General features: G+C 36.4%; 1 protein-coding gene across 2 annotated transcripts in view; it reads right to left on the reverse strand.

Moving 5' to 3' along the window:
* The window catches only part of TUBGCP3 (tubulin gamma complex component 3), an 88,666-nt gene that overhangs the window by 50,192 nt on the left and 24,944 nt on the right, over positions 1 to 13,530 (reverse strand). For both annotated transcript variants that reach the window (XM_054565863.1, XM_054565862.1), the window contains exons 6-11: positions 12,643 to 12,815; positions 10,426 to 10,544; positions 9,520 to 9,645; positions 6,406 to 6,474; positions 5,902 to 6,034; positions 4,022 to 4,188 (exon numbers count right to left, since the gene is read on the reverse strand). In XM_054565863.1, the coding sequence (XP_054421838.1) occupies positions 4,022 to 4,188; positions 5,902 to 6,034; positions 6,406 to 6,474; positions 9,520 to 9,645; positions 10,426 to 10,544; positions 12,643 to 12,815 (787 nt within the window). The remainder of the gene's footprint in view (positions 1 to 4,021; positions 4,189 to 5,901; positions 6,035 to 6,405; positions 6,475 to 9,519; positions 9,646 to 10,425; positions 10,545 to 12,642; positions 12,816 to 13,530) is intronic.

A 13,530-nucleotide genomic window follows, 5' to 3' on the forward strand; every position in this document is an offset into this window, starting at 1 on the left:
CCACTGGGATAGCAGTACTAAACATGGGGAAAAAAAACATAAAAGGCATTCTGTCAAGGAGTAATTTTAGCTCTTTCAATCAAGTGCATTTTTGAAAAATCCCACATGCAAAACTAGTGAAACAAACAGGAATGTCTGGTGTATAATACTGAGGCAGGAGACAGCACAGGAAGAACTCTGAGGCTGTGCTGCTGTTACCGGCCAGCGTCTAGCATCCTGGTTGCCAGGAAACACCTTTTATCACTTAGATAGAATGAATAGTAAACCAAGGCATGGAAGAGGAGGGAGACATGTCTCACCCACTAACTCAGCAATCCAGAGCCTGGTCCAGTAATATTGCTAGGTGTTCCAACATCACAAGAAACACTATGTTAGCAAGGAAGGAGGGAAGACCTTGAAATTCTATGTAGCATTTCCACTGTCTGGGAAGGGAAGCCTGAAACTGTGCTTCCATCCCAAGGCCTGGAATGAGGAAGACAGTCCACAGTGCCCAAAGCAGCAGCTCATAAATAACTCTGGGTAACTGCCCCAACCTTAATTAACAGCCTCCTATATCTGCTAATATACAGGTAAGCCTCAAAGCTGAAAATAATAATATACAGAGCTTTTTATTTCTGATTTGTAAGTTGCTGAAGCTATTTCTCACAAATTTACCTAGTAAGCATGGCTCGTCATACACAAATTATTAAGTTATTTTTTTTTCATTTTCTTAACCATAAGATTACTCAGACTCTCTTCAGCTCATAAATGACAAATTCCTAAAACCCAGATCATTTTACTTGCGGTAATGGTCAGGAGATTTAATAATCATTGTAAATAATCAATTACACATGCTTTTAAACAGCTTCCAAAATTCACCTCATCCTGTAATCTCAGAGTAACAAACCTTTAAATGTATCAAAAATGACGTTTCACCCTATCAAAGTGAAAGCATTACCTAAAGGATTCCATGTCAAGAAAGTGATGGATAAAAACTGAGTTGTACAAGAATTAAAGTCTCCATTTAATCTTGAACAACTGAGTCTGATATAAAATTCTAATTAAAGAAACTGTATAGCACTTTTCAGAAATGTAAACTTAAAGATTCATACTTAACTATGATGAATACAAAGGACACTTCATGTAAAATGTATTTTAGCATATATAAAATTGGACTCCACTTAGATAAAATTTAACATAAGACGAAACTAACTATACTGTTAGAAATGAGGAACGTGTTTACCTTTAGGAATAAGGAACAGAGTTGAGGCTGGGTGGACATACAATGAGGATGCTGATAAGGTGCTATCCTGACCTGGATGTTGGTTCATTTTGTAGTGAGGCATCAAACAATATTCTTACAATTTATAAACTTTTCCATATGCATATCTCAATAACAGAAATTATAACTGAGCTTGGTGGTAAGATATAATAGCAGTTAAATATAAAAGGTACAAAAGTCTAAATAACTGACACAAGTCTAAAGGCAAAGTAAAACAAAATCTTAAAAAAGCAGGCAATTTTCACAAATTGGATATAAAAAATTGAAAATAATATAATAACACTGCAAAAGCTACAGAGATTAATTGCATGGCAAAAAAGAATCTAGGGGAGGTACAAACTTCTTTATATTAACAGCAGGAGCATATTTTTGAAAACTGGTTCACTACTGACTTTAGCATATAGAAAATACAGTTCTGCCCTGGCTTGGTAGCTCAGATGGTTAGAGCATCATATTGTTCTAATACACCAAGGTTGCAGGTTCAATCCCCAGTCAGGGCACATACAAGAGGCAACCAACGATTGCATAAATAAGTAGAACAAGTTCTACTTCTTTCTCTCTCCATTCCTCTCTTTCTCTCTCTGTTAAAAAAAAAATATTTAAACAAACAAAAAAAAAGTTCTGAGAAACTTAAAAGGCAACCATTAGTAACATGAAAACATATATACAATACCATTCAAAGCTTTCAACTCACAGTATTTTTAAAAAATAGCTCATTTAGCAAAAGGAACACAGAAAGTATAAAAGCATTTCTTCTTAATCTATAAATTCAATGTGTAATACCTATGAATATGAAAACATTTGGCATAATCAACAAGCTGATTCTGAATTCATATCTAAGTAGAAATGTACAAAGACAGCAAGGAAAACCGTGAAAAGAACAAACTGCTCCTATTAAATATGAAGCCATAAAGCTACATTATTTAAATAATACTGACAAATGGCCAACAAAATGTAAAAACCAGGCAAAAAAACTGTCCAGAAGACTCAGGTGCATATGTGGTAAAACTAACATTTGGGGAGTTTTGGTCAAGGCTATGATTCACTGTACTATTCTGACAACTCTAAATCTGAATAATGTGAAAATAAAGTTAAAAGAAAAATAATGAAAGGAAAAAAGTGCCATTGCAGATACAAGTTATCCAAATGTGAAAAAAGGTCTCATGACTCAATTCTAACAAGACAGAGAAATCCGCAGGAAAAGTGGGCAAAGAACATGAATAGCAATTAGTAGAAGAAATAAAAATGACTAATAAACATGAAAAGCTAGTTGATCTCACCAGTAAGCAGTGAAATGCAAATAAATAACACTGGAGATGCTACATCTCGTACATTAAGTTAGAAACACTTTTATTAAAGTTGAGTATTATAATATGCTGATGAGGGTGCAGGAAGAAGAACCATAACAGAAAGCTGATGATTTGTCAGGAAAACTGGTACAGCCACTCCAGAGCTCAAGTGGCAGAATCAAAATTTAAAGTATGCATTCCACACACCCAGCAATCCCAACTCCCAGTACTTACCTTAGAGAAACTCATAAATATGCACAGAGAGGCACATATAGGATGTTCATTTTAATAATGTTTGCAAGGTTTAAAACTACATAGAACATGATCTCCATCAATAGGAGAGCTGCCAAAATACATGCCCATACAATGAAATAATTTACAATAATAAAATACAACTATAATACTGTCATGGAAGGAGCTACAAGACATATTGAGTGACTTACACAATATATATGCATATATAGAATGCATTTATATGTTTCAAAAGTACCCACAAAATAATACTGTATACGGTTTAATTCTGCTATTGTGCTTGCTTTTAAAACTTGTTTTAGCACAATTGATAATTAGGAAACAATTTGAGCATAAGACAAATTTCATGAGTGCTTAAATGCAATTTCATCCACAAGAAACTAGGTAAAAACGGCAACCCAGCCACATGGGAATCCACAAATCACACACACAGGCACATCTCAAATCCACCAGCGACCTTAATCGACAAACGTGTGCCAGCGGCCACAACTTTCCGCTCCACTTCAGGCAAGCCTCCTTCGGCCCATGTCCTCAAGCCAACATCGGGGCTTATTCAAGGTAAATGCCATATTTATTCTAGAATTTACATATTTCTTAATATGTATTTAAAACTGTGCTATAACCTCTATTAAGTTCCTACTTTTTTTTTAAATTTAATATCAATGACAAGGTGTGAGATGCCCCCTTCATTCTACTTTTTGTCAGAGGTGCTGTGGTTTTTATTCTGTGATTTTAGCACGGTGACTTTTTTTAGGAATACACATGCGGCACTACAGCAGAACTAACTATATTTCTATAGGTGCATATGCAAGTAACTTGTTTCATTAAAATTGTTAGCACCATAGTTAATTTAGTTTCATGTAATCATGCATAGCAACAGAACATATAATACTGTTCTGCAAGGAAAACTGGACTGACTTAAGAAGCCTAGTCCTAGCTTTGCTGTAAACTTGCTATTGCTAGTAAATTTGGGTAAGTGATTTGACCTTGCTGAGCTTCCCACTGTAGTAAATGGGATAACAATTTTCCACTAACCAAATACAGCTCTGCTGATTAATGAGATAACTGGCTTTCAAAGTACTGTACAAAATGTGCATGACATTCAAATGAAGTGTGCTGGCATTACTGTTAAAAGAGAACAGTAATCACGGAAAACAACAAGTAATTGAGTGCCCATGCTTCTTATATCTGAGTGTGACACTCGAGTAGCATTCCTTACTTCATGGTAAGTGTCCTCGAGCTCCCCGTCGTATATCCAACGGTAAAGGAAGCTCAGGACAGGATGCGACACTAAGCTGAGAATGTGCTGCACCAGGGACTTCATGTACGGGTCTCCCGTTTTCGTGTAGGCATGGACAGCTGAGGCCAGCTCACCTCCTTTCCTTCCTGAGGGGAAAGACATAAAAAACACCCAAACTCAGACTCACGGTAGCAATCAGTAACTTAAAACTAACCAAAATGGCAAAGTAATGAAGATAAAGTTTGTTTTCTTAATACCACTTTGGACACAGAAGCAGAGGCTCCCCTGGGTTTTCCATATGTCAGAGATGGTCGCTCATTCCTTCATGACTCCTACAGAGTTTTTTAGTAGTAAACACTTGTCTCACTATATGATCGAGAACATGGCTCTCAATTTTTTTGACTGAGTAACAAATTAAGATTCTCACTTTATAATGCAATCCAGTATACAAATATATATAAAAAATAAGTTTTATAATAACTTATACTTTAGTATTTTCTAGTTTCTTCCTTTTTTCTTTTATATAACATGCTAATCTCAACTCAACTGAAATTATGGGTAATTATGAAATTAATGGGTAATTTCATAACCCATTAATTGGCTGCAACTTACGATTTGAAAAACACTACACTACACTGAGATAATGGTCCCCTGTATCCTGGAAGCACAGCTCAGCAAGATACATTGGGAATGGCAGAAATCAAGTCCAAACTATAAGCACATCAAGAATTTCTTATGTTAAGATCCAAAGTTTTATTAGACTGCTGAAGGGCTTTAAGAAAAGGACTAACATGATCTGATTTTAATAAGCTTCTTCTGGCATGTATGCACAAAAATGGAAGCAGGTGAGGCTGATGACAGAGTCGGTGAGCAGGTCATTGAATAGCACACAGAGGAGACATGGAGCAGGATTCAAACAGGATCCCATTTGAGGACACTGACTTGGGAGAGGCAGTGACTTGAGACATATGAAGGAGTCAGAGGTATCAGGACTTCAGTGCCTAAATAAACACTAGAAGAAATGGGGGGAGGAGATTAGGGAGAATATAAAGGAAGAGTCTCGTAGGAATCTAATTACGGGAAGCGCTGGTAGTTCGAGAGAAAAGAGATATTTATTCATTGCGTTCAACTTCTTTCTTTTGTTGAAGGGAAGTGTCAGGTGGTTGGGAAGGCAGAACACAGATGACATGATGAACTTGGATTTAGAGATGTTAAAGTTCTGGTCTTTATGAATCATTCAACAGGAGGACAGCAGTGAGCACTGAGCCATGAACTATGGACAGACAACTGGCATCACCCATCTGATTTAGTCCTAACAATCCTAAGAGGTACAGACTATTAGTGCCCAAATGTTACAGATGAGATAAAAAAAGAATGAGGTTTTTGGCCAAGGTAGTAAAAATAGTGAGAAAAGAGGTTCAAAAGACAACTATAGATACAGACTGAGAGCCCAAGAGAGACCTAAACCAGACATGCAAACATGGGAACATATAGCTAGACATGGACAATGTCAGGAGGAATGAAACTCTGGAAAAGGCTGCTGGTTAAGAGACAAGTAAGAGAGGAATAGAGATCAACAGCTGTAATACCAAAAACGAGAGAGAGAGAGAGAGAGAGAGAGATCTTTAAAAAATCTCTTTTCTCCCTTCATTTCAATGAAATCCTGAGCTTCCACAACCTTAAATATTGAGCCACACTGGCAATTTGTTTTTCCCCTGTAAGTTCCTATCTATTAATTTGTATTTAATCAGCAGCATATTTATGGCTATTAAAGCTACAAAATAGGCACAAAAATAAACCCAGATGATATTCCCTAAACCTGGTTTGAAATAAAGCAGGTCCATCAGATGCAGAACAACCTTGGCAGTGGTCCACCAGGGCCGCAAGAGTCTTCAGTCTTATCTTGGGATCATATGTCCAAACCAGGAGGCGCCGGAGTGTTAAGCTACTCTCAAGGCCCAAATTCACACCCTGATCATCCTCTAACTGTAGCTGAAATACAATAAAAATATAATGTGTAAGTTCAGGTGACTAAATACATCAATCATTTTTTAATCCAGGTAGAGTGAATATGGAGAGGGATTATTCTCATAAAAATGAACCAAAAGGTCTTCTCTGAAAGAACAATAGTTCCTTCAAGCTACAAATGATCTGTTTAGATGGTAGAGGACCCTGAAAATTAGCAATTAACTGCCTCTAGGATAGAGTGAAACTTTGTAGATATCTAGACCTTACAAACAGTATTATCAAACAGATTTTTATCTTATAAAAATAATGTATGAAAAATCTTTAAAATTCTATGTAGCTGCCACTTTGTAACACTTCAAACCATGAAGAAATTAAAATAAAAACAAGGTATTTACCTGGGAATGTAAAACAGAGAGTAATCTGTAGTATTCTTTGAGTTCTTGGTGCAAAGCAGCACAAAAGCTCTGTGTAGAAAGCAGTAAGCATGACATAGTCACTAAGCATTAACTCACTTGAACTGCACAGACACAATGCTTTCAGACAAAGTTCAGATGTCCTGCATGACAAATTCCCATTCTGTCAATCATCTTCTAGCAGGTTTAACCACCACAATATATACAGGGGTGGGCAAAAGTTGGTTAAATTACCAGCCATAATTACCTAAAAATTAAATCATAAAGAATATAAAATAATAAGACAAATAATACAATTAATAAATAATACAAGAATAAACTGTTTCATGTACTCACAACTGTAAACCTACTTTTGCCCACTCCTGTATATTCAATAATGTTAGGGAAGTATTGTTCCTTAGCATGAACTTTGCAGAAGAGAAATAAAGAACCAAAAAAAAAACCAAAGTATTTTTTCATAAAACTACAGGTACAGTCATTTAGGACAATGATCCTTTATTTTAAAATTATGTCCCTTCTAACTTTATAGAGTTAAAATGTATTTTTATTTAATGTTCTTAATTGAAAAAAATTTTTAATTGGTAATTTTATGTCAATTCTACCCCAGTTGTTTTTTTTGGGGGGGGGGTGTTTATTTATTTGTTGGTACTGCTCATGTTTCCCATTCGTATTACTAAAACTTCTTTGTATCTCTCCAATCTTAAACACTAAAAAAGTGTCAAATCAGAATCTGTAAGGAGGATCTTTACACAGTCCTACAACAAGAACTTTCTGGAATAAACTCTGGGATGTAAACTCAGGGATACTCAATGGGATGCTCTAGTTTCTGAACAGGCCTAGAACAGAACTTGCAAAACTTAAAACCTGTTTTCTTTAGTATCAGGCTCTATACTTTTTCTGTTTATTTTAAGGCAATACATAGTAATATGTAGGTCTATTTTTACTGTATTTATGTTTTATGGATTTTGATCTAATATAAACATTTCCCTCCTAAGAAGCCATAAAATGAAACAAAACATACTAATTTTACAGACTCAAAGGAAGACTTACTTCAATAGTCAGTTAAGGAATATTCAGAGAAAACGACATGGCATGTTTTCAGGCACAACATCACTTTTTACTAAAATCCCCACCCCAGTGCCCATAATGGATACATGCACAAACACATAAAAAATTAAAAACCGAACTGCTAATCAGTAGAAATAAATCATAATCTATCCATTAGAACAAAAATATATAGAGGAGTGTACAAGTCAGCCTATTAGTCATCTCCCACCAAAAATAACAAAATTACAATCTGAGTATTTCAACACTCCGTGTATTCAACATGAAAGGTTTTCAGTTAACTGAGGCTGTTCTCACCTTGGTTTATTAAAAAGCAAATATAAAACTCAGACTTAAGAAACAATATCTTCCTTTACAGACATGAGTTGTTCATTTGGTATGTCTAGAGCCAGGACATTCTGAGTAAAAGGGGAATGATAATAATCACCCTGGAACAGCAGGCACAAATCAGTAGTACCTATGCTAACTGTAACATGTGATCACCCAACGAGAGCACTCAGTGATTCTTCTAACAAGCTGAACCACTACTTCTCCAGTAACGAGACAGTACACAGCAATGATTTTAAAAAGGAGAAAATGAGAGTGGAATGCAAAAAAAACTACAGAGTAGAAATTACACATCATATTCTGGTCCTGTATTTGCCTCTACCAGTCAGGACAACATGGACAAATCAATTAAACTTACTGAAGTTCAACTTTTCTTCAAAATGGGGACAGTTACATTTACCCTGCTAATTTTAAGAGGGCTGTTATTAGAATCAAACATGAGAGAAAAGGCTTTTACACCCAGTACTATAAAATACTATATGACACTACTATAGTGATTATCAACCAACTTAATGAAATATCTATAATAGTTTATTTTTCCTGTATTTATTTTGTGTTTGTTTTACTTCATATCTAACAAACTGAGTAGGATGTATCAGTGGAATTTGCATTTATGAAGTAATGCTACAAAGACATGATAAAATGGTCCATTTTGAAAAGGGTACAACTTAGAAATTAGAATATGCTGGGGGGAGAGATGGCCAGTGGGCTCACATGCCTTGCAAACTCCACGTATCATTAAAACCAGGTGGAGTCCTGAAGGCCTCACTAATTCCTGTCTGCATTATAGTGAGGGGAAGGGTCCCTGACTCATCTAGCCGGTAAATGGTATTGACAGCAGTGCTACACTCAGGACAGCAGCTTTCTAGGCACTGTCTCCTAGTGCTAAACACCTTGGAGATTATCATCATCCTACATGTTATCATCACTTCCATTCTACACAGACAGAAATCAAGGCCAAGAGAAGATAACTTGTGCAAGACGATATAACTATAAAAGGGTGAAGCCAATGTCTCACTTCAGGGCCATGCTGTTCTTGCTTGTGCTGTGCAGTGCTTATAGTGCAGTTTACTTCTGACTCTCTCTCCCTCTCAGTAGTTTTCCAAAGACTTTGTTAGAAATAATTACTGCCCAAGAATCTACCTGAGGGGAAAATCCTATGCTGCTTAATCATTAAAAGGAGTTAGGACTCTGTAAACTTCACTTCTTTGTTAGCTACCTCCTGTCAGGTTGCAAGTCAGAAGAGGTTAAGGACAGTTAGACACTGACCCAGCTGTGACCATTCAGGCCAGTAGCAGCAGTTAGTTTCCGTCTCTAGCTTTTGGAGCATTCCCAAATCCACAGGCCTGTGTCCCGGCAGGCCCCTCCTCAGAGGGCTGTGTCCACTGGGAGTCCCTCTTCAGAGCTACTGGAATCTGACAATCCCAACACCTTCTCTCTGCTCCCCAGTTTTACCTCTGTTTTAATTAGCGTTTGTATTTTTTTTGCTTTTGAAGTCCTCAAATAGCTATGTAAACAATTTACTATATTTGATTATTTTTGTCAAACCTATTGTGGTTTCTATTTTCTTGAGTGGATACAATAGTAAAGCTTCTTTATTTAAAAAGAACCTTCTTAAGAATTATTTCCATAAGCTTTTAAATAAGTTAAGCATTTCCCAAAGTGAATGGGAAATCCCAAATGTTCTGGTAATAATGAACATACCTGACCTACAAGTCCAAATGAACGATCCAGACTCCTCTGGTCTGTGTATTTTCTGATTTTATTGTGCAACCATCCCAATTCAGCAAGTCTGGCTGTCGTATCCCTCAAAGATTTATTTAGGTTTGCCTAAAAAGTGAATATATCAAGAAGTAAGAATTAACACTAGAATTTTAATTATTCTTTTCTCAACCATTTGTATTTTTAATATCATAATTCTTAGGCTTCAACACATTTAACTTATGAATAACTAATATACCATCATTAAGGTGAAAACAATGAGATTCTGAAAAACCAAAGGCATCAGGTGACAGGCAGGGAAGTAAAACACCTATGAACAAGTGTTTAAGCTCAAGTAGCATGACCCCCGGGAATGAATGGCTAGGGTCCGCCAGCATAGCAGAGATAGTCTGTGATGTCAGTTACCTTGTGAAACAGCTGAGAGGCACAGAAGGACACAACATCCACAAGAAGGGGCTGTGAGAAAGGCACATTCCAGAATATGAAAGCAAAAGCAAGCAAAGCCACCTTATCTGGAAGCCATTATCAACAGCAGAGATGCCAAGCCATCCCTGTCCCTCAGGTACCTCTGGCATCACCATCATGGGATACAGAAATCAGCTGAGTGGGATGGATGCATCAGTGGCAAAAAAGAAAGAACGCAAGGGAAAAGGTGCAAAAGGATAAGAAAGGCTGACAAAGGGCCCCGTAACAAGATTACACAAGTCATAAACTGCACAGGGAAACATAAGCCAGAACTTAATAGTGCAACTTGACTGGTATACACAATTGTGTAAATCCAGCCCTCATTATCCCAATAACACCTCACAAGTTAATAGCTGCTATCTGGTCTTAATCATATTTATCTTTTCTTTGTGATTATTTTAGACAGGGTTTTAGTTACTGTACCTTTCCCTCCGCTTTGTAACAATTTTCAGTGTTGTTCATCTTGATGATTTTGCCATCTATGCCCTGGAATACGTACAAAATGTCTCTGACAAGGGCTGCCTCAGTAATCTCCACAGTACCTGTAAAATCATTTTTTATGAAAGTAATTACTGCAGAACATATTTTAAGATGAAATAAATCTTATGATACAATTAGTTCCAGATTATATATTTGCATTCGGGATGAAAATTAAAAACTAAGTAAACGAGCTGAAGATGAAGAGTATGAAGTTATTAGAAACATGAATTTTCTAAAAAGGATATGGAGATCATGTGATTCTTTATATAAAAAAAAAGTCTTAAAAAGACAATGCAATCTGTGGAAACTTACTATATAACCAAAGAGCAACACAAATCAATCACAAAAGGATGGATAATTATTTCATAAAGGAGTTTGGAAAAACTGGCTTGCTACACAGGAAGTATATAAACCTAGGTCCATTCCCAACACCCATTAAAAAGGAGTTAATACAGTAGAAATGTTATTTATAATATGCATAAACCTTGGGACAAAAACTAAGTGAGAATTTAGGTGTTACTCAAAATAATGACAAGGGGGCAATGCCCAAAAATCCAATATATAAGTGAGAGGAGAAAGTTCATCAGAGTGCACATTTGGAAATAAGCACTCTATGAACCCAGACAGCAAAGTCAGCAGGCAGGGACAGGTTTGTTTCTCAGTTGTGGGGATAATATTCTATAAATATCAACTACATCAATTTGTTAGTATTGTTTAACCTTTATCTATCATTACTGACCACTTTTATCTACTTTTTCAAATTACTAAGAGAGAGAAGCTCAATTTTCCAACTCTAACTATGGATTTGTATGTTTTCTTTGCAGTTCTTTCAGTTTTTCTTTGTGCATTTGAAGCTCTGTCATTAGGTGAATATATGTTTAGCAGCATTTCTTCCCAAAGAACTGACCCTTTCATTGTTACGAAAATGTCCTGTCTTTTGTAACACTCCTGCCACTGTCAACTTTAAACACAGCCGCCCATCTTTCTCACGGTCAGTGTTTATAAAAAGTACTTTTTCCATCCGACTACTTTTAACCTTTTTGTGTCTCTATATTTAAAATGTCTCTTGTGAAAAATGAATAATTATCTAAATAGCATTTGTTTTCATCTTTTAGACAAGGTGTCTATCCCCATGAATTTATTGTAATTACCAACATGTTTGGATTTAAATTTACCTTTTTCAGGTATATTTTTTATTTATCCCAGTTCTTTCTTCCTTAGTACTTCTGCTCTTTTGTATTAAGTATATTTTTAAGTTCTTTTATCTCTTAGTTTTGTATAGACAACAGGTTTGAAGGCACTGATTAGGGATCAAGAATCATAGCAAACAAAAAGAAAGAAGCAGAGAATAACACTCTGACTCGATCTAAAAACTAGCTTCTCAGCCCAAGAGCACACAGCAGTCATGTGTCACAGGACAGTAAAGGCTACTAAGTGCAGCTACACAGGGGCATGCTGAGCTCTGCATGAATGTCCTCACAAGTCAACAAGACAGCTCATCCTCCCATTCTACGCAAAGACGGAAAATAGTTGGCAGAATTTCAAGATCAGTAGATTATGAACCAACAAAAAAGCCCATTCTTCTATTTTTCAAGATAATCATGCTCCAAACATTGCTGTGTATTGTCCTCATGCAAGATGCCCAAACTTTCTTTGGAATCTAACAGTTTTAAAACTCAGTGGGACATTCGTTTAACTACCAAATAAATACTCAAGGAGTTTTTTCATCATTGTAGGCAGTATGCTAGTTGCTAGCGCAGAGAATAAGATCAAAATAGCCCTTCCTTCACGGAACTTAGACTACAGTAGAAGACAGTAACTCGTGCTAGAGAGCTTGATCCAGCCTGGAGGCGCTTTCCCAGAAAGAAAGGCAGAATAAAAAGAGAAGGAGAATGAGACAAGGAAGAGAAGAGAGATCCAGATGGAGGAAACCACTCGGACAGTGACCTGAAAAGTGAATGGCGTTAGTAAATACAAGATAAGGGTAACATGGGTTACCCTTCCCAAGGCATTACAGGCCACATTTAGGATTCTGAACTCCATCATGAGAACAAGAAACCACTCAAAAGTTGTAGGCAGGAATTCCTGATCAGTATTTTAAAATAAGCATAAATTTTAAATGTTCAAAGACAAGCTACATTAAAATATATCTTTACTCACCACCTGCATCCCCATCTCTCCTTGGCCTTGTCATATTGCGAGAAACAGTGTTGGGGATACCTTTTGAGGTAGCGGTTTGTAAAGAAGGCTGGTTTGTACTTAAAGTCCATGCAAGACGTGACCCCAACTGTTGTCGAAGACAGTCTCCTACTCCTGGAGTTTGATGAGACTGTCTAAAAAAAGAAAGGAGCAATTTATATCTTCAAACACCCAGGCTATTCACTGAAGAGACAAAAAAACACTTCCAGAAATTTTTCTTCTTTTACTACATTGAATTATGTAGTCTTATAAATCTGAGACAAGTAACGAACTTAACCGTACCCAAACATACCAACAATGATCAGTCTGACATTCAGGCTCCTAATGTCAACTCCACACATATTTCTTACCGTAAAAATCAAAATCTATTTGACTTTTCTTTACACACATAACATACACTACTGATCTAAAACCACTTTGAAATTCACTACTAATTTTAACTTCAATATTAACACCATTCATTCAGTCAACATTTGTTGAGCACAGGAGTGAAAAAACCTGGAATACTGTCCCTTTTCCCTGTCCTCCCTTGTCTCTCAGGCTTATGGCATTCAATATGGGGGGAGGGGGGACCTAATTTGTAATTAATTTCAGAAATATACAAACAAAATCTAAGGCAAAAGCATAACCAAGGTCTAAAAGTTAGCTTTTAATAATTGGGAGACTATGTCAAAGATGATCTTTGAAGATCTAAGAACCAAACAGCTGATTGCCAATGATGCATGTTTTGAAAACTATAACAAAATTATCACTGCCTGGGACTGCAAAGTGGAAAAACAAAAAACTGAACAACACCACTGTTTCCAAGTGGCAGAGCTCTGATTTATTACTGGTAAAATACTGGTGTGT

The sequence above is a fragment of the Pteronotus mesoamericanus genome, unplaced genomic scaffold (assembly GCF_021234165.1).
Source record: "Pteronotus mesoamericanus isolate MK-2021 breed Mesoamerican mustached bat unplaced genomic scaffold, CSHL_Meso_final contig_169, whole genome shotgun sequence".
NCBI classification, from domain to species: domain Eukaryota; kingdom Metazoa; phylum Chordata; class Mammalia; order Chiroptera; family Mormoopidae; genus Pteronotus; species Pteronotus mesoamericanus.